This window comes from Protopterus annectens, chromosome 2.part0 (assembly GCF_019279795.1).
Source record: "Protopterus annectens isolate FY-2018-M chromosome 2.part0, PAN1.0, whole genome shotgun sequence".
Classification (NCBI taxonomy): Eukaryota; Metazoa; Chordata; order Ceratodontiformes; family Protopteridae; genus Protopterus; species Protopterus annectens.
In genome coordinates, this window is record NC_056728.1 from 1,598,493,359 (window position 1) to 1,598,514,625 (window position 21,267).

At 39.6% G+C, this 21,267-nt stretch overlaps 1 protein-coding gene across 1 annotated transcript in view; it reads right to left on the reverse strand.

Moving 5' to 3' along the window:
• Positions 1-1,682: 1,682 nt before the first annotated feature.
• Positions 1,683-21,267, reverse strand: part of LOC122793552 (transmembrane protein 88-like) — a 971,495-nt gene continuing 951,910 nt past the window's right edge. Inside the window, exon 2 of the mRNA XM_044061700.1 lies at positions 1,683-4,924. Within this exon, the coding sequence (XP_043917635.1) occupies positions 4,655-4,924 (270 nt within the window). The 3' untranslated portion in view covers positions 1,683-4,654. The remainder of the gene's footprint in view (positions 4,925-21,267) is intronic.

Below are 21,267 nucleotides of genomic sequence, written 5' to 3' on the forward strand. Positions count from 1 at the left end.
CAACCTTCACCCCCCATCCCCCCATAGGCCCATTCAACATCCCAATACTTGTCCCACACCTCACATCTCAGTAGATCAAGTCGCTATCTAAGGCAAAGAGCATAGCTTCCATGAGACCTGATATTAACCCAGGATATATTCTGCACCATATCCAGCAAGAACTAGCTTCACCATTGAGTGTGCTATTCAACCATGGCCTAATTACAGCCTTCATTCTTGCAGAGTGGAGAAATGCCATTGTCATCTCCTTGCACAAAGGCGGTGCCACTACTGACCCAGGAAACTGTCATGCCATTAACTTGACAAGTCTGATCTGCAAAGCCATGAAGCGTATTATTATGGATCTCATAAACAAGGACATAAGCACTCTCTAAGCTCTTGACCCCACCCAATTCAGATTTATTAGGGGCAGATATTGACTATTGAACCTGGTTGACTTCTTTGAGACTGTCACCAAGGCCCTGGATGAGGGAATGTCAGTACATCCAACTTACCTTGAATTTTTCAAGGCCTTTGAAGCAATCCTCCACTCAGGCATCATTGAAAACTTAACACAACCTGGAGTAAATCCCTATCTTGTCAGGTGGGTGGCAAACTGGTTCTCCATAGAACCCACAAGGTCAAAATAGGTGCCACCACCTCCGACATCCAACCTGTCACTTGTGGTGTTCCCCAGGGATCCGTCCTAGGACACTTTTGTTTGGCATCTACTTCTTAGAGGTCCAGGCAAAGACAAAGGGCCTGTGGCTGACCAGGTTTGTGGATGAGTGTAATTTGGATGTTGTCATTGACTCCCCAAATGATGTTAACATACTGCAAGAGGGTCTCATAGCTACAAATAACTGGTGCCAAAGTCATGGCCTTAAGTTAAATGCAAAAAAATGTATTATCATAGAATTTGGCAAAATCATGATTCCTACTGATTACCACATCAATGACAAACTTCTAAGCACACAGCCCATAGTGAGAGACCTGGGTACTCAGGTTGACAACAATCTCACATTTGATCATCATGTGGCGGCAGTGGTCAGGAAAGCTTTTTACTTGATTTATCTCATAAGTAAAGGGATTGCATCCAGAAAAAAGAGGTTATTACCTCTCTGTACTCCTCCCTCATTAGGCCTATAATTGAGTATAATACCCCATTTGATATGTATCTCTCCAAACACCTGCACAAAGAAATGTTTCACAAAGAGAATCCATGGCCTCCAACACCTGTCCTATGTGGACAGGCTCACATCACTATCACTCTACTCAGTATCATACAGATTGCTCAGAGGTGATCCGTGTCTCACCTACAAGGCAACATTGGACCCCGCCCTAGTAGAGATGCTCCATATTCGTAACTCTAACTCCTCACACATTACCGGCTCATTAGGCCTAAATCTAATATGTTACATCAACAGAACCTGTGGAGAGATAGGTTTGTCTCCCAGAGGCTGCCCTGTCTCAGGAATCGACTTCCCATACATGTCAAACAGAGTACCTCGCTGACTCTCTTCAAGCACAACCTTGATGAGTGGATGGGAAACCACAAATATGTCCCAGGGGTTCCACCTTTGTCCCTCAGTGACAGGGGAGACAGGTGCTAACGGAAGGTTCTTTTTTGGGGGGATAAACTCTTAGCTAGGCTTGTAAGGGCCCCAAGACCATTAGCCTAGTAACCTCCTATGATCCTGTGATCCTATGAGCCGATGAAGGAAGGAAGGAAGGGAGGAAGAAAGGAAGGAAGGAAGGAAGGAAGGTCCAATATAATTTCAAGAGGAAATGGATCTTCCTCACTTTTAAAAAGCCAAAGATCACAAGTTTCTGTAAATTTTTTGGACACTATATAAAACATTAAAGTAGGGGTGAGCCATGTCCTAGGATTTTGATATAGAAAAACTGACCTCTGATGGAAAGGTCTGGCTAGGAAAAAAGGATGTAAGTTATTCAAAATGTTTCTGACATTTTTGAGACTGTTTTTAATTTGTTTTGATTTTACCATGATATTTCTGGGGCACAGGGAAAAGAGGGCACATTGTAGTTAATATATATGGAAGTAATAGACAAAAGAACATATACATAAATCCAGAAAATGTTCAATTTTGGAGTGACTTCCACTTGTGAACAGTATGTATACACTTCATTCCTGCAGGAAAGTTAAAAGAAATGTGAAAGCTCCATTCCCTGTTGTGAATCTGCCCGAAGAAGAATAAAAGTCCCATTTTCATATGATAAATATAATATATTTTGTCTGAAGTTTAGGATATACAGCTATTAGAAGATAGTTACACTCAGGACAGGAATACACTTATATTTGATTTTTTTCTGTAAACCAACTCATTGTCAGACATGTTAGTGATTACGCAATAAATAGTTTAATCAAAAATACTTTAAGGCAATGCACAGATGAGAATGTATATTCCATTCAGCCAGATTTGCAGTGCTTTCACATAGAGCCCTTACTAAACCCCAGATGGTATACCAGGATTTCAGGGGTGGGACAAATGTCCTTGTCAGCTCACTCGCTTCAGAAGGGAGTGCGATGAGACATGCCATAGTTGCTAATAAAATTGCAGTATCTGAGAAGGGCAAGTGTAGACTGACATTGTGTGTGGTAATGTGTGCGATGTCATACAAAAATCCGCTTCCTCAGTGTGCAAGTCCAGCATATCTGATGCTGCAAGCTGCTCTATTCCACTTCCCCTGCCCTACCTACATGAGTGCTGCCCCATCCCCAGGGAATAGTATCAGGGACACTTAAGGATAAATGACCCAACCCACATGAGTGCTGCCCCATCCCCAGGGAATAGTATCAGGGACACTTAAGGATAAATGATACAGCCAGGTAGCTGAAGATCGGCTAGGGGCATGCAAATAAGAGGCAATAAATAAATAAATAAATAAATAAATAAAATAAAATTATATTACATTCCAGCCTAAATTTGTCTGACTTCATAGAGATTCCATGTTTCATGGCCTACACAGTCAAGACAGAATAAAATACACAAAAAACTAGCTTTTGTATAATAATGCAGTCATAAAGGCTGTGCTCAGCACTGTATAAAAATGCTACAGTACAATGTATTTATTATTTGGCACTGCATACAAATGTCAATACCTAATTTTAATAATTTTAATTAATTTGTACGTTTGCAGTATAGCCCCTTAATTTTTCAATGGAGATCTTTTCAGAGCTGATTTCAGAATCACACAAAGTGACATGAGAAAACAAATCATTAGTTTAAAAGTAGCATATACAAATGTGATACGTCTGGCAGTGGATACATTATGACTCATGCTTTGCTATTTTTATAAGATTCAGATATCATTATCTTTTTCATTTTTGTTGTTCTACAGGTAGCAACATTTTGTATATAAGACTGATCACACACACACACACACACACACACACACACACACACACACACACACACACACACACACACACACACACACATCAAACATTTTAGTTCAAATTCAGTAACTGTATAAGTGGTCCACAGATTCTACCACAAGTGACAGAATTTAGCATTTTTTGTTCATTTCTACTGTAAGTAGGATCTTTCCAGAATGTTCATTATGTTGTTAATGGTTGTGCTATAAAACCTCTCAGGTTGAATGCTGAGGAATCATAACATTGAAATAATGTCTGAAACACACAAGGGTAAACATTTAAACTGCAATTGATTTTTGCAGTAGGAGACGCCCTCCCCCTTGCATACCCAGATGTGGGGTGCACACATCCCCGGACCCCCAAACATTTAGATCCCAGCTCCATAGCTGCATCAACTTGAAGGAAGGAGAAATCCCCAAAACAAAGTCTTCAGTGATGGCCCACACTTAAAAATCTAACTGGCAGTGATTTCCTATGGAAACCAGTTACCAGCATCACATTCCTTAGTGTCTTGTGCTTCTGGCAGGTGATGCTTTGTAAATGTTTTCTTGCTCACTTGTAAATATACCAGTTGTGGTTGTAAGAATAAAAATGTAAGAAGTGGCAGAAAAAAAGGCCAATAAACTATTTAAAGATATAGAAATAAATATACATTGTAGCCATTTGTTATGCCTATTAAATTTGTATATTAGTGCAGAGCTGTATAAATATATTTACATTGCTGTCTTATTTTATCAAAGTCTGATATTTGAGAAACATAATAACTGCTCTGTTAATATATCATTGTTTGTGCACTGAGTTGCTTAACATATTCAGTTAGTCTATAAAGTGGGGCTATAGTTAAAAAAAAAGCCATTTCAGTTCTTTGAAACTGAAAATCCCTATTCTCTATCATAAGTGACAGAAATAATTATTTTGGCATTAACTTGTCAGATGGTATGTTATTACAGAACACATCATTCAATCTAGAATGCATTCTGCTTGGTTTTACTCTGTTAACCACAATCATAAACTGCCAGTTCACTGAAATTACACCGTCTCTACCTATATATTTTTTTCTCACATATCTGCCTCAGAAGTGTGACTGCATCCAACAGTAAGTACAACAGCTTTTAACATGTTATATTTCTCTTCTATAATCAATGTTGGAAATTATTCACTATATACTGCTGTGATGCAATTTTACCAATGTCCTTTAGGTGAGAGGGCATTTTTTGACTTCTATTATGCCTCTTATTATTTAAGTTGATTGAAAAATTGGAAATGTGAGCTTGGTCAAACCCAGGCCTTTACATGACTTCCCCATTCATTTCCACAGCAACAAATCCCAGTCCTGTCATATCCTTTCCACCATGTTCCCTTGTACACTGCTCTCGCATAGGGCTGGAAGCAGAGAAAAAGCCGTAGACGCCGAGACAGACTGCAGTAGATTGCCATTGCTACAACGATGAGCGGTGACATAATGACAAAGCCAAGTATGATGAGCGCTGAGGAACTGTTGTCATCAAGGATGTCCTTGCAGTAGTAGGCGTTGGAGTGAAGAACCTAAAAATGAACACAAGAAGCATACAAGATAAGATAACGCCCAACACTATGCAACACTGTTAGTTGTCTAAACTTGGAATGATATCTGAATGAACCATCTCTAGACAGGCCTTAATTCAATTGTATTGAAAACTTACCTTAAGAATATAGAAAAAAATGCTTTCCCAGATAAAAAGCTACAGAAAATATTTACATAGGCCATTTTAAGCCATGTCTAAATTTGTAGAAATGAATGAATGTACTTCAGATTGTACTAAATGCATGTGCAGTAGTAATATTTCTCAGGAGATATATTCACAGCTGAGAATCAAGTGTGTGTTTGCCATTAGTGCAAATGAATGCACTGCACAATGAAATGGTATACAACTAGTTCAATATGAATTGCTAAGAGGTGGTTTCATCTTCAGTCATATAGAATGTACAGATTTAAAACAAACAAATATGATTTAAATTTGTGCTGCATCACAGAGTTAGTGTGAAATTTCACATTAGGCATTAGAGATACAGCCAGCATTATTTATTTTCTTTACATAATTGTTTCATTCATTATTAGCCCTTTTGTATTTTGTCTAATGCAAATTCTACTAACTAAACAATACTGTAATACAAAAATATTCACTTTTCTCAAAAATGAACTTGTAACAATATTCAAACACATGCACCAATGGAAACATAAAGATAGAAAACCTGTTACCACATTTTACTGACTAGTTAACCAACGTATACATTTATTACAGGTAGAAGGATATCATTCATTCATTCATTCATTCATTCATTCATGTATTCATTCATTTGTGATAGCTGCTTCATTGTATTGATGGTAATAGAGGGATTGGAGACTGTTCTGACAATCATTGAGTGCAATGTACTGAACCATTCCTAGATGACATGCTAATTCCATCACAGGACTGCTTACCCCGTGTATATGGGGGACACCAGTCTACTTATTAGCATGTACTTGGGATACGGAAGAAATCCAGAGATCCTAGTGAAAATACACATGGACATTGACAGGACATGCAGACTATAAAGAGATTCCACTCTATTTGGGACCAGAGAATTAAGTAGTGGGATGCATCAGTATGAATTGATTCATAAGCATGCTGCCCCAGACATATATCAAACTGAAATAAAGATCTGCTGCAGCATAAAAACTTTCTGTTACACCCAATAAAGCTTTATTAACCAAGATTAACAACTGGTATAATTCTGATACAGTAGGTGTGCAATTCTCTGTCAGAGTTAACTGCCAATGGATAAAGTTTTTAAGACATGCAAATGATGTCTGAGTAAACTTTGTTTTCATGCTAAGATGTCCCCTGGTGCATTGATAACATTGATAACAATGACTCAGGCTTAATTAATGGTCTATATGCAAAACTATTTGATTCATAGTCTATATGGTTTAAAGGGTGGGGGGTTGTTGGGAAATGAATTGCTAACTGATTGCTTTTTCTAGAGGGATGATGCAAAGCTACAGTACTTCTCTCCTAGTGTAACACAATGCGGGTACCATCAAAAGTATTCATTTACCAGGTAATGTGGAACACATATCAAGTGTGAGTTTGTACAAGTATATTCTTTAATCACCCTAAGATCTAATGCATTTTGTCAAGGGGAGAAATGATTGGAGCTGGGAATGCAATAAATAAAATCTAATGCACAGTGTGACATATGCTGTCCAAGATTCATTTCTATAATGAATGAATGGACAGAGTGAATAAGTATTATGCCACAACACTGAAGCCACTGGATTGGTAAGAAAACAGATAAATTCATAATAAACCAAGATGACATGCAATTATTATAACTGGTACTATTTATTATGTCAGCTTGTTAATATTATCAATTATCAATATACATTCATTAGGCTCCAGTGGTTTTTAAAATCTTGTAAAGAAGCAATGAACAGATTTTTGATAATTTAAGTTTTTGTTTATAAAGAATATTGTTACTATCGCTAGAAGACCACTCTGTATGGTTTCCATGGAACATGTGCACCTTGAGCGCACAGTTCTATGTGGAGTACACATTTGGCAAGCCCAGGGAAAAGCAATCGTATGAAAACACACAGATATCCATGGGATTATGCAGCCATAGTTGAGCTCAAGGTAATTGTCTAAGGGGTTACAAACTCATATAGAATTAATATGAGGTCTGTCTGACTGACTAGGCTACTCCCTGTCCTCCCTGACCCTTTCTTCCTGGAGTGGTCATGATTAATGAGCTCAACAGAAGGAATGCATGACTGAGCTAAGCAACCCTTACCTTAGTGAGGGAATGGGTTCATTTTCCATCTTGGCTGAGACAGAAACATTCAAAGGACCCCCTGAGACAACTAGCAGCCTAGTGTGGATAGAAATGGAGGTGGACTTTATGTCTTTACCCCAGTGGTCCAAACTTCCCCTCCTCATCACTCATGAGGAATGAATGGGTCAGTTGGGTGAAGGTAGGGGAACCATTATGTCTAATGAATGTATGAATAACTATTAGACACAAAAGAATATTCCAGAAGAAGTGTGGCAAAAATAGTTTTGTTAACAAAACTCATAAATTAAAATTGAAATTGCAATAATTTATTTTACATATAAGAATGTGTAAGAGTAGTTTTGAAATATTCAATATACAGGTAGTGTTGCAGCCAGTATAGCAGAAAAGTCCACAAATCTAGGCCAAACATGCAAAGCATGACAAACTTGTTCCCAAATCCATGAATACCCAACAGATCCACAGTAATAAACAGAAAGGACACGTCATGAACTTGTCACCTGTCACCTAACTCTGTTAGACTTTAGACATGTGAAAGAAACAACCCATGGAGAAGAATTATAAATAAAGGAAATCCAGTGCAGTTCCAGCTATATACAGTATGCTAATGGATGAAAAAGGTGAATTACTGATTGAAGAAGATGTGTTCAGAAAAAGAGTACTCCATGTTGCATTAAGTGGAGACTACATAATTTAATTCTAGGTAGTCCATTATATAAAATATATATACCTAAGGACAGACACAGAAAACTATGGAGCAGGATAGTAGAGATCAAGGTGTCTCACACATGAACTACCACATAGCTGGAACATATGCAAAGTTCCAGAGACAACAGTGCCAAACACACAAAGAACCAAATAGCAATTGCCCCTATTTTAAAATTAAGAGCAACTAGATTATAAGTACAAACAGCTTTATATAAAACGTAAGTGGTTTGATATTACTTGATTTGGGTTTGATATGAAGCATTGATGGTTTAGCTATGACTTCAAATGAAATGTAATACTTTTTACAATATTTTATGTCACATTGGCCACTAGATGGAGTATTGTATTTGCTTCTATTGGGAATGTAGGACATTTTATTAATGAAGTTTTAACTTTTAAACAAAAGTGGGTTTGGAATTAATTATATTTACTAACTTAAACTGTATAAGTAAGCTTAGAGAATTTTAAAAATGGTAGGATTTATTTAATTTTTGTGAGTAGTTTTATTAATTAATGAATGTATTTGAAGTGATTGGTTAATTAATTTATGTGAGGGTATATTAGGTTAATTGGGATTGTGACTTTAGTATCTGATGAAGTCTGTTAACATAAGACGAAAACACAGTGCGGAGTGTGCATAGAACATTAATAAACATTTATTTTCGTGTTTCTGTCTTTGGTGGTCCGTTTTTACAGTGCCTGTTTTGATAGCTGGAATATATGTTTTTGCAATGATTACTAAGTGATAAATGACTAAAGCCCATTGTTCAGAATACTATTTAGCTCACCATACCTGGACATGTTCTACATAGCTGTAACATGTATCTTATTACTAAGAAGATATGGCAGAATGATGTCTTGAAGCATGTGATTCTTTTAGTGAGGTATTTCTGTGGCCTTTCTAGCTGTTGCAGATGTCTTGGTATCTACCTCACAAGACATCTGCAACAGCTGGAAAGATCACAGAAATATCTCACTAAAAGAATCACAGGTCTAAAGCAGATGCCATATGCTTACCGTCTAAAAAAACTCCAGCTATATTCTGTGGCATATCATCTACTCAGAGGCGATCTCTGCTTAACATACAAGGCCATGTCAAACCCTGAGCTGTTGGACATGTTCCACTTAAAGAAATCCCAATCCCTCAGAGCCACACACTCCAGGGATCTAAACCTTGTCATCACAATTAACAAAACATGCTGGAGGGATAGGTTCCTGACCCAGAGACTCCCCATACTCTGGAATAAACTGCCCATACATATCAAGGAGAGCGCCTCCTTGGCCGTCTTCAAAAGGAACCTTGATGATTGGATGGGAGATAGGAAATTCACCCCGGGGATCATTTCAGTCGCCCTGCTAGACAGGGATCCAGAGAAGTAAATATTGTGGGAAGAATTATCCAGGGAATTGTTATGGCTAGGCTTGTATAGGCCCTAGGGCTGATAGCCTAGTACCAACCTATGAACCTATGAACCTATGAACAGATTTGCTCTATCCAGGAATGTTTGTAAGCTTCTGAGCCCCCAAGCCTTTCTGTGTTGGAGGGAAGCCTTCTAGCTTAATTTTGTTTTTTTAGAACTAGCCAGTTTTCTAGTTTTAGCACTCAAATCTGTTTCTTTGAGCTCAACACTTGTTCAGAACTCATTGTAAGCACTAAATAAGCTACAAATTACTACAGCACTACACTTTCCTCACTTGTCTAGAGGAAAACAGTTTTTAGTACTTAATAAATAAGCACCTATCCAGGCATGTCTAAGGGTCAGCTCCTGGTGTTTTCTCCTGTCTACCTGATGAATCTGGGCATCTTGGGGCAATGCAGCAATTGCCTCATGTGCACAGACAACCCTCTCCTCCTATCGCCCAACACTACAACCTGTGAGAGATGCACTTATATAGCCAAACTGGAAGCAAAGCTCTCTTCACCCAAGACTGGACTAGACAGTCAAGAGGAGAAGGTAAACACTTGCATCACACCACACTCATCACATAGTCCCTCAAAACCTACACCACCAAAGCACACACATAGAAACACAAAACACACACCTACATTTGCAGTGGCTCTCAAAAAAAAAAAAAAATCTACCCAAGCAACAGGGACCTCCAAAGCAGAAACACAAGTAACATCCACCCACCAACACAACCCAAATGACACATAGCCCACAACCTCAGTGTGCCACTCAATTACAGCCCATAAGACATAGCAACGTACCCAACACTCTAGTCATAGGTGACTCTATAGTCAGGCATACTGATGTTCCACTCACCAGGCTAAACAAGGAGAAAGTTACTGTCAGCTGACTGTCAGGAGCCAGGATCCACCACATAATGCATGCACTCAGGTCACACCACAACAAGTACAAATATGACTGTGTCATTGTCCATGTTGGTGTGAATGACCTGACACATACCTCCCTGGACTACATGAAAAGAGACATGGAGGAGCTGTCCTTTTTTGTAGCCCAGGCAGGTAGGACCCTAGCTCTGAGTAGCATCCTGCCATCATCCAGAATGATACCACAGTACAAAATTATTGACTTTGACAATTGGTTAAGCTTCTGGTGTCATTCTAAGGGGATCCAGTATCTGTCTGCCTGGGATGACATGATCAACAAACCATGATGCTTTGCCAGAGATGGCCTGCACCTGTTGCACTTGGGATTACGGATACTGGCTAAGGCTCGGGCCACCCCTATAGTGCCTTTTTTAGGCAAGCTTCAAATGACAAATTCAGCACTGTAACAGCTACAAGCAAGAAAAATTGGAGGGCAATGCTACTTAATGCTAGAAGTCTAAATCTCAAAATGCACTAATTCGAGGCATTCCTTAAAATGGAGAACATCGACATCTGTGCAGTGACAGAGACCTAGTTCAAGGCTCCAGAGAGCACCCCTGCATTACCAGGCTATAATTCATACCACACCTTTTGGCTACCTAACCTGGACTGAAGCACTAAAGGCGGAGGCGTGTCCATATTCATTAAAGATATCCACCCCTCCAGGCTAGTTGCTCAGCATAATGCATCTGAGATTATCCAAGTGCAACTAACTCTGGGCAAGATCGCAATCCAAATTGTAGCTTGCTACAGATCCCCCACCATGCACCAGGATTCCCACTCCTCATTTCTTGATACACTGGAAAATATTAGGGTACAACCTAACACCCTAATAATGGGTGATTTCAACTATCTCACCATTAACTGGGAAAACTGCTCATGTACCAACTCTTGTGCTCAAAGTTTTCTGGAATTCAAAAATTCCAACTCCTTGGATCAACTTATCCACACCTCCACCATGGGCAGCAATATCCTAGACCTGGTCATTACCAACATGGGCAACCGGTGTTCCACACCAGAGGTCAATTCCTTGTTGGTCAGATCCAACCACAAGCAAATCACACTAGACATCCAGATTCCACCCCTACCCCCATTAGGGAAACCACAGTAAAACATTTCTCCAAAGCCAACTTCACACTTCTTAAGAAAGAAGTGGCAAACTTCATGACACCCATGCTGATGGACAATAGAGGTACAACTGCTGAATCCTATACAAATGCACTTTATAAGCACTTACACGAGTGCATGGATCATGCAATCCCTAACAGAGCCAACATACTATCTTCCAAAAAAAGGAAGCCAATCTGGTGGTCCCTTGCCATAAACAAACTCTACAACAGAAGAAAGAAACTGTTGCAAAAAAGAGTAAAATCCCATGATTGGAGGAACTCCGTGGTCAGCCTCAGTAAGAAGATGAGATCCCTCATAAAATCCTCCAAAGCTAGTTACGAAAACAAAATTGTCACTGATTCTAAAGACAACCTCAAAGCATTCTATAGCTCTGTCAAGAATCTCAATGGCAACACTCAGATCTGCTCTGAGTTACAGCACAATGGCACTAAATATACAGAACCAACTGATATTGCCAACATCCTGACAGATAGATTCAGTGCTAACTTTATCCCTCTCTCACCCCCTAAAGGGTCCATCTCTATACTGGAAGAATGCAAAGTTCGTGTAATCATGGCTGCACAGCTAAAAACCACACTCTCCAAAGCCAAGAACACAGCATCCATGGGACCTGACAACATCCTAAGCTGCGTTCTACATGAACTACAGAACGAACTGGCACCCCACCTAAGTACCACGTTCAGTCATAGCCTCACCTCAGGTTTTGTGCCCACTAAATGGTGCACAGCAATGGTTATCCCACTCCACAAAGGAGGAGCCTCCACGGACCCCAGGAACTACCACCCCATTAGCCTGACAAGCCTGGTCTGCAAGGCTCTGGAACATACCATCACGGAACTTATAAACAATGACATTGGTAATCTTCAAACTCTGGACCCTACCCAGTTCGGGTTTCTAAAAGGCAGATCATATCTCCTAAACCTGAGACACGTCTTTGAAGCAGTCACCAAAGTCATAGATGAGGGTAAGGTGGTTCACACAGCCTATCTAGATCTCGCCAAGGATTTTGACACCATCCCCCACTCTGGAATTATAGATAAAATCACTAAACTATGTATAAATCCCTATGTCACAAGATGGGTTGCCAACTGGCTCACTGAAAAACCAACACTGTGAAAGTAGCAGACTCTAAATCCAACTTCAGACCAGTGACAAGTGGAGTACCACAGGGTTCAGTCCTAGGTCCTCTCCTGTTTGGTATCTACTTCTCTGAAGTACAGACTACACAGAAGGTCTTTGGCTATCAAAATTTGCAGATGACTGCAAACTAGGAGCCATAATCAAAACTCCTAATGATGTGGACATCCTACAAAAGGGCCTCACTGGGAAAGATGCCTGGTGTCAAAGCCATGGCCTCAAGTTCAATGCCAAAAAGTGGATTGTCATCACTTTTGGTAAAAACTCTGTACCCATGAACTACCACATAGGCGGTAGTCTACTTAACATCGAAAGTGTGATAAGAGACCTTGGGACACAGGTTGACAGTAGACTCTCCTTTGATAATCACATTGCCACAGTAGTCTGGAAATCTTTCTGCATGGCACACCTCATTACAAAAGGTTTCTCATCCAGGAAAAAAGAGGTCATTGTTCCCCCCTACTCATCACTCATTAGACCCATCATAGAGTACAATGCCTCTTTTGATGTTTACCTCACAAGACATCTACAACAACTGGAAAGGCCACAGAAATACCTCACAAAGAAGATTACCGGCCTCAAACTCATGCCTTACGCAGACCGTCTCAAAAAAACTCCAGCTTTACTCTGTCGCAAATCGCCTACTCAGAGGCGATCTCTGCCTAACATACAAAGCTATATCAAACCCAGAGCTGTTGGACATGCTCCACTTAAAGAAATCCCAATCCCTCCAAGCTACAAGCTCTAGGGACCTAAAGCTTGCCACCACAATAAACAGAACATGCTGGAGGGATAGATTCCTGTCCCAGACACCTCCCATTGTCTAGAACAAACTACCTATCTATATCAAACAAAGGTCCTCATTAGCACTCTTCTAGAAAAATCTTGATGATTGGATGGGAGATAGGAAATTCACTCCGGGAATCACTGCTGTGGTGGTGCTTGACAGGGCCACAGGAAAATAATTTTCTTGGGTGGCAAAAGCCAGGGTACCGTTTGGCTAGGCTTATATAGGCCCTCGGGCCAATAGCCTAGTACCTATCTATGAACCTATGAACCTATGTTTGTTCAACTGAGGATTAGCATTCTAGATTCTTCATTATGTCTCTCTTTTAACAGAAATGGTAGAATGCTGATATATCATCACTTTGCTTGCTATTAATGGATATTTACAGCTGCACAGTAGCTACACAGCATTTATAATGAAGTTTGCAATGCTCACTGATCTCCTCCTGTGGCAGCACATACCACAATGACCAAGAAAAACAAACCATGTAATTTATATGGATAAAGGAAGTGCAATCAGGGGAATGACTTCTAAGATGTCTTTCTAAGATCTGTATGTTGTTATCAGCACCCCAACAGTTTAATCTCCTCATTCAGATGAAAATTAATGTGGTCATCTGCAGACCACTACCCATCCAGGCTGGAAAGTTCATTCATGCTCTAAAAAGTTCACATGCCATTCATGCTCTAAAAGCTTGAAGAAAGGTGAAAGCTGAACTGTATATTTTATTTATTATTTTTATTTATTTATTTATTTAAATTTGTTGACCGGGAGTGTCCGACTGGACGTGGGTCCATTTTCAGCGGAGGCCCGGGGAGAAAAGCTCCACAGTAAAATAAACAGACAGTAGTTACATTGGATTACATAGTGATTAACAGTTTAACATAGAAATTACTTACAACATATTTACAGATGAAGAACATAGTACATCAGTAGACAACTAGAATCTTTATCTGTGAAGTACATAACAGGCTTTAACAAATGTAACAATGAGAAGTTCCTGCTGTATAATAAGTACTAGGCTTATGAGCATCTGAGCTTGCTATCATCAAGGTAGTTAGTGGAGGTGAAAGAAAGGTAGTAGTTGGATGGGGTGGATGATATTAGAGTGGGAGTTGCAAGGGCATAGCCAGCATGTTTTTAGGTGCGCTTTTAATAAAGTTTTGAAGTTGGTGCATGATGGTACGGAGGTAATTGTGGGTGGGAGTGAGTTCCATAATTTGGCTATGGCGCAAGAGAATAGTGCTTCACCAGCAGAGTTATTGGCTTTAGCAATCTGCAAGTGATTTTTGTTGCTGGATCTTAGTGGTCTGGTGGTGTGATAGGGTTGGAGTAGATTCTGGAGGGATGGGACATTTAGTGGATGGTTTACTAGTTTGTGGGTGAGTGAGAGTTGATACCACTGAAGGAGGTGAGGGAGTTCAAGCCAGCCCAGTTCAGCAAGTGAGAGACAGTGGTGACTACGGTAGGATGCCCCTGTGGAGAATTTTGCGATTTTGTTGTAGCAGGTCTCTAGCTTGTTTAGATCACATTGCCTTAGGTTGGTATATACTGGAGAGGCATAAAGTAGGGTGGAGATAAGGTGGGAATTTGCTATTGAAATCTTTGCTGCTTTGGTGAGAAATTGTTTATTTCTGTATAATGCTACTAGTTTTTTGTGGACTTTTTTTATGGTCATGGATATGTGAATGTCAAATTTTAGTTTATTGTCTATTTCCACTCCTAGCAATTTGGTGTGTTCAGTTGGGTATATAGTGGTGTTGTCTTTTGCTGTGATGTTAAAGTGAGAGTTGTTTTGAGTATGTTTGTTGGGTTGGAAGATGAGTAGTTTAGTTTTGTTTGGGTTGAGTATTAATTGGGCATCGGATAACCATGTTTCAACAGAGGAAAAGGCTTCCTGTGTGACTTTTTGCAGTTTGGGTAGGGACTGGGCTGAGCAGATGATGGTGGAGTCATCTGCGTATTGGATGAGTGTGCCATGTTTGGTGGCAGAGGCTAGATTATTGGTGTAAACAGAGAAAAGTAGGGGTCCAAGGATGGATCCTTGGGGAACCCCTATGGAGACAGGTAGTTGGGGAGATATGTCATTCTGCCATACAACGGATTGTTGGCGGTCAGACAGGTAACTCTGAAACCAGTTGGTGACTGATTGTGAGAAGGATAGGTTATTGAGGACAGAGATAAGTTGTTTGTGTGGGACCATGTCAAATGCTTTAGATAGGTCTAGGAAAGTAGCAGAGGAGAGATAGCCATTGTTTTTATGCTGAAGGATAGTGTTTGTAAAGGAGAGTAAGGCAGTGGTGGTGCTATGGTTTGGTCGGAAACCATGCTGAGTACTGGAAAGGAGGTTGTTAGTAAGGAGGTAGTGTGAGACCTGAGAGTGTATGCATCTCTCTAGTATTTTGGAGAGTGGAGAGAGAATAGCTATGGGTTAGTTCTGCAGAGGGTCCGCCTTTGTGGAGGGGAATTATATGTGAGACCTTCCACAATGTGGGAACGTAACTTTCTGACAAAGATCGGTTAATCAAGATGGATACTGGGTAGGCCAGAGCATCAGCTATTTGTAGGTATTCACTTGGGAGGTTGTCTGCTGCTAATTTGGTGGGCTTAAGTTTAGTTAAGAGTTGTTTTTATGTTTGAGGTAGGTACAGGAGAAAAGGCAGTGGGGGGATTACTAGTTGAAGGTGTGGGTTGGAGGGGAGGAGAGTTGTGTTTAGCTAGTGATAGTATGGTTTGGGTGAAGTGTGTGTTGAATGAGGTAGCAATATTTTCTGAGGAGTGAGGGATGTTAGGAGGAGGGGTACTGACTTTACCTGGGTGGAGGATGGAGTTTATGGAGGACCAGAATTGTTTGGGGCTGTGTTGTGAGGAGTCTAGGGCAGACTGGTAGTATTGGAATTTGTCCATTAGCTTTTTAGTTCTAGGAATTTCTGTCTAGCTGCAGGGGTTTTGGTTTCGCCAGTGCTCCCAGGCTTTATCCCTGTTTTTCATTTCTGACTTAGTGGTTTTCTGTAGCCATGGGGAGGGTTGTGCTTTGGTTCTGGAAAATCTTATGGGGGCATGGTAATTAAGGATGTTCAGGAAGGTAGTATTAAAAGATTCAACATCTAGACTGAGGTACTTTAGAGCATGCCAGTTACATTCTTTGAGGGATGAGATGAATGTGAGTGGGTTAAAGTTTATTTTTTATGTATTTGACGATAGATGACAGGTTTAGCTTGGTACAGGTATTTTTTGAGTAGGAATGTTGGGGAGTGATCACTGAGGCTATCTGATAAGCAGCCTGTTATATATGACTGGGGGTTCTTCCTGACTAGTATCCAATCCAGGGTAGAGTGCTTGCTGGAGTTTTTATTTATCCTTGTTGGTGACTGGACTAGTTGGGTGAAGCCATGAAGGTGTACATGATGGGTTGGATTGTTGCCAGAACAGGATTGCCAGTCAATATTGAAATCACCTAAGATGATAGTTTCTTGGGGGAGATGGTGGGTAGACCAGCTGAGGAGGTTTTCTAGTGGAGGGGTGTTTTGGCTAGTTGGGAAGTAGCATCCAATTATGTTGACGGTTTTGTTTCGGTTAATTTTGAGGTTGGTATATATTATTTCTTCATTGCCTATTTGTGGAGCTGATGATTTTAAGATCTGGATGTTTAGATGTTGTTTAAATATTATAGCTACACCACCTCCTTTTTTGTTTAGCCGGTCTACTCTTAGTATGCCGTAACCTGTAGGGAGTATTTGCTCACTGGTAATGTGAGGTTTTAGCCAGGTTTCTGTCAGGACGACTATATCTGGGGAGTATAAGTCTATGGTGGCATGGAGTTCATGGACTTTGTTGGATATACTTCTAATATTTAGGCTTAGTAGAAGGAAGTCACTTGGCTTTCTATTGGCTGTAATATGGGAGAAGTTGTGATGTCTAGTCTGATTATGAGGATTGATTGGGGTTGGAGATGGTAGGGCCAGGGTTGGGGTGGATGTCTCCACTTAGGGCTAGTTTTGATATGCATGAGATTATTATTTTTCTCAGTTTTTGAATGTGTTTGTTTATAAGGGAAATTTTATGATTGTTCTCTGTGGGTAATAGGTATGGTGGGAGGGTTACTATGTTAAGTTGTAGGGATGCTTTACGTTTGAGTAATATAGTTGGTAGAATATGTGGCGGGTGCATAGGGATGGTTCTTGAGCTGGTGGGACGCAAGCTGAGTATGGGTGAGACATGGGTGGTGGTGTGAGTAGTAGTACAGTGGTAGTGGTTGAGTGGGGGAATGATGGAGCTTTGGTAGGATGTAAGATATGCAAGGAGAGTGCATGCAGTGAGCAAAGGAAAGGTATGCTTGTACATGTCAGTTGAGGAGGTGTGATAGTAGAGGGAATATGGAGGAGGTAGTGTTGGGTGTGGTTGGCTATTGGAAAGATGGGAGGGGTTTGAGTGCAATAAAGGTGGGACCACTGAGGGTGGGAGGGAATAGGGGGCAGGGCAGGGAGCGAAGCGGGTAGAGACCCTGTTAGGTTCTTGTATGAGGGGCTGGAAACAATCACAAAGCAAGACAAGTATGTGTTAAGAACAATCACAATTGACCAAGGACTGCTCTGAAACTGTAAGTCTTGTCTTAATTTCTCAGGTGGAAAACCAGGATAACCTTGTATCAGTAGGCTACTGGGGTATAGTTTAAATAAACAAACACACAGTATCGATCAGTTATGGAAACTATTTGCTAACAGAAGGGAATAAGAGAAAGTGGAAGATGTGTGTGGTGGTGGGGGGCTGCTTACAGCCAAAGCACAGTGCTCTCCAGGGGAAAATGAAGAGTGGCTCAAACAGTTAGACACATACTCAAATTTAACTGTAGCTGTTTGCAGACAGTTCAGACCCGGACTGCACTTTTCTTATAGGAATGTTAAAGGTGGTACCGCAGTTGAATACTTAAGAATGGTGTTAGGTCTAAAAAAGAAGAGTACAGAGAGGAATAAGCACTTTTGAGATGGTAAATATATATTATAAAGATTATAAAAAACACAGATAAAAATATAGCGAGCAGCAATCTGTCGTGGTTCTCTAATGTGATTCTATCCACCAGTAACAGCACAAACTTATAGAAATAATTTAGACACTAGTATGAGCTGTCTACACACAACACAATTACATGAATAACATTAGTGAACAAGGTGCAGCTATGCAAATAGACCCTACATACTATTATACTAGTAACAACTCATATGATTACATGATGCTCACTTGAAAAATGCTGATCAGCAGCCTCAGATGAATTAAAATAATAATCTGCCTTACGAATTCGATAGAAACAGTGTTATGGAGACTATTAAAACTATGAATAAGCATATGATACACTGAATCATGTGATGACTAGGACTATGCACGTTGTTCTGCTGGGGGGTATAATGATGCAAGATCCCCCAGCAACACTTGTTTTTTTTAGTTTGGTTATTACCACGGGTTCTTTCTTTGTGGAGTCTGCACATCCTGCCTATGATTCCATGGGTTTTCACAAGATACTCCATTTTTCTCTCACATCTCAGTTATAATTCTATAAACAGTTCATGGGTACGCATGCTGTGTGTGCACACATGTGCGTGTTATGTATGTGAATGTGGTCTTTTGACGATCTATTAAGAGTGAGCTTCCATGCCCGATAACTACAAGAAAGGCTGCGGATGCCTCAGACCTGCATTGGATTCCGTGAGTAATCAGAAAAAAATGAATGAATGAATGAATACTGTTCAGATGCATATTAATGCCGGCAAATTCTACCAGTGTAGGTGCTAGTTGTCATACAATTAACCAATGCAGGCTATTATACTAGATTGATAGAGAATGATATAGTATTCTGCATTCTTAGGTGGTTCTTCTGTAAAAACTAAGCTATTTAACTGTTAGGGTTACTACCCCATATAATAATTTTCTGGTTTGACTAAGTGAAGTTGGTATTAGTCTGGTAAATTAATACAATTTATCTGAGTTATGAGAAAAACATATGTATCCACGCTGAAAGAATAATATTTATCTTGACTGACAAAATAGTCTATTAACAATGAATCAGCTCACTCACTTCTGACTTTATTTAGTTAGTGAAAACTTAAATAACATCATTACTTCCTCAAGATGTCAAGGTCAAATTGCAGCTTCTATAAAAAAAAAACATTTTGATGACTTCTTTTAGTGGTTCAGGAAAAAGTCTACATAAAGTTAATAGCTGAGAAATCAATGAACATTTATCAGCTACAAAAGAGACATTTTATGGATACAGTTGCTTTCTTTTTAACTCCAACAGTCTTACATTTCATTTATTCTTTTCATCAAGCAGTCAGACTCAAGATAAGATTCAGAATGTTATGTCATAACTTATTAAAACTCACCAAAGAAATTCTAAGGAAAAATGTGCCCTACTGAGTGAACTCTTTATTTAAATGCCATCAAATACTTTGAAGCACATTAGTAGTTACCATGCATGTTGCCCGGAAGACCACTGAGGAGCCTAGTTCCAATGTCCAAAGTGTTCCAGAGTGCTGTTTGTTTAAGAGACTTGGCCAGAGTCACAAAATTGGCAAGTGGAGGTTGAGGGACTCAAACTATGGGCTACAGAAAGTAGTTCAATAACAGCACATAGCCTGAATCCAGTTTGTTAACCACCAAACATTACATGTAAAATGGTGTAGGAAATGATTTGGCCTAGTAAGGAGAACTGAGCAGACTGGCATTCATACTGGGGATTTTAGGCAAAGAGAAATGGAACTAACATAAAAATATAGTATTTAGTCTAATAATGCTACAGCGGAAAAGTCCATGACTCTTAAGTGGAAACAGTGGGGAAACACCTATACTAGATGATATAGTATAGATAGTCTAGAAAATGGCCAAACATGATGGGATAATTCAACAAGCAAAAAAAAAAACAGGAAAATATAGAAGGGAATTGGAAGTTTGGTGGAAGACAGCAAGGGGCAATTGAGCAATAAAAATGAAAGAGCAGTGAAATGGAACCTTAGATAGGAAGACAGAGATGGATGCAAACAAAGATGTATAATGAAGGAAGGCATTGAGAAAAACAGAACATAAAGCAAGAAGAAGGGTGATGTTGACTGAGAATACATTTTGTTAATAATGAAGAGTTAGGGAATGAAGAGCTAAATGAGGTAGTAGGATTACTGATGCTTTTTTTAAATCAAGAGTAAAGATTTGAAGTTCTGAATGTTATAGTTACAAAGCAATTAAAAGGAAGAAAAAAAGACCAATAAAACAACCAAACAATGTGCCAAAGGAAAAATGGCTCAAATCATTTTAAGGATAAGCGCTATCATCCGGTTTAATGCCAAACTTCATCAGAACAAAGGTTTTACTGACAATCCACACTTATTTAAACACACAATAACCAATCATTCATTGACACATCACAAAACAGGTGACTATTAAATTAACATAATAACACTTTTATGATTTGAACCGTGTTAAAGAATAAAATGCACTTTTTAGGCATTCCAAGGGATGCCCTAATAGGGTTGGAGGTTGGCGTAATGGTTAAGGTGCTTACCTTAGAAACACAAGGTGTGGCGTTTGATTCTGACATGGGGTAATTGGCTAGGCTTAAAATGGCCTGTAAGGGCAGTTAGCCTAGTACTAACCTATGAACCCCTAAGTATAATCTTCTTGTAATAGAGCAAGTTGTACAAAACCCCAGTGGTGGTTACTGGGAGGCTTTGTTGGAATACTGAGAGCTGTTCTGGCAAATTAAAATGGATGTAGGCAGAGACCCTGGGTTGAATGACAATATTAGTATATCTAGTGTGTTGAAATTGAGGGCTGCAAAATTATAAACTATCCCTGTGTTTTATAAAGTTTTAATTTCATTATTTTCTTGCTGTTATTTTATTATTGATTATACTTTCATTTTGTTTAAAATAAAAAACATGCTTTAAGTTTAAACGGTTTTAATTAATTTTATTAAAAATTTTAGATAGGTGG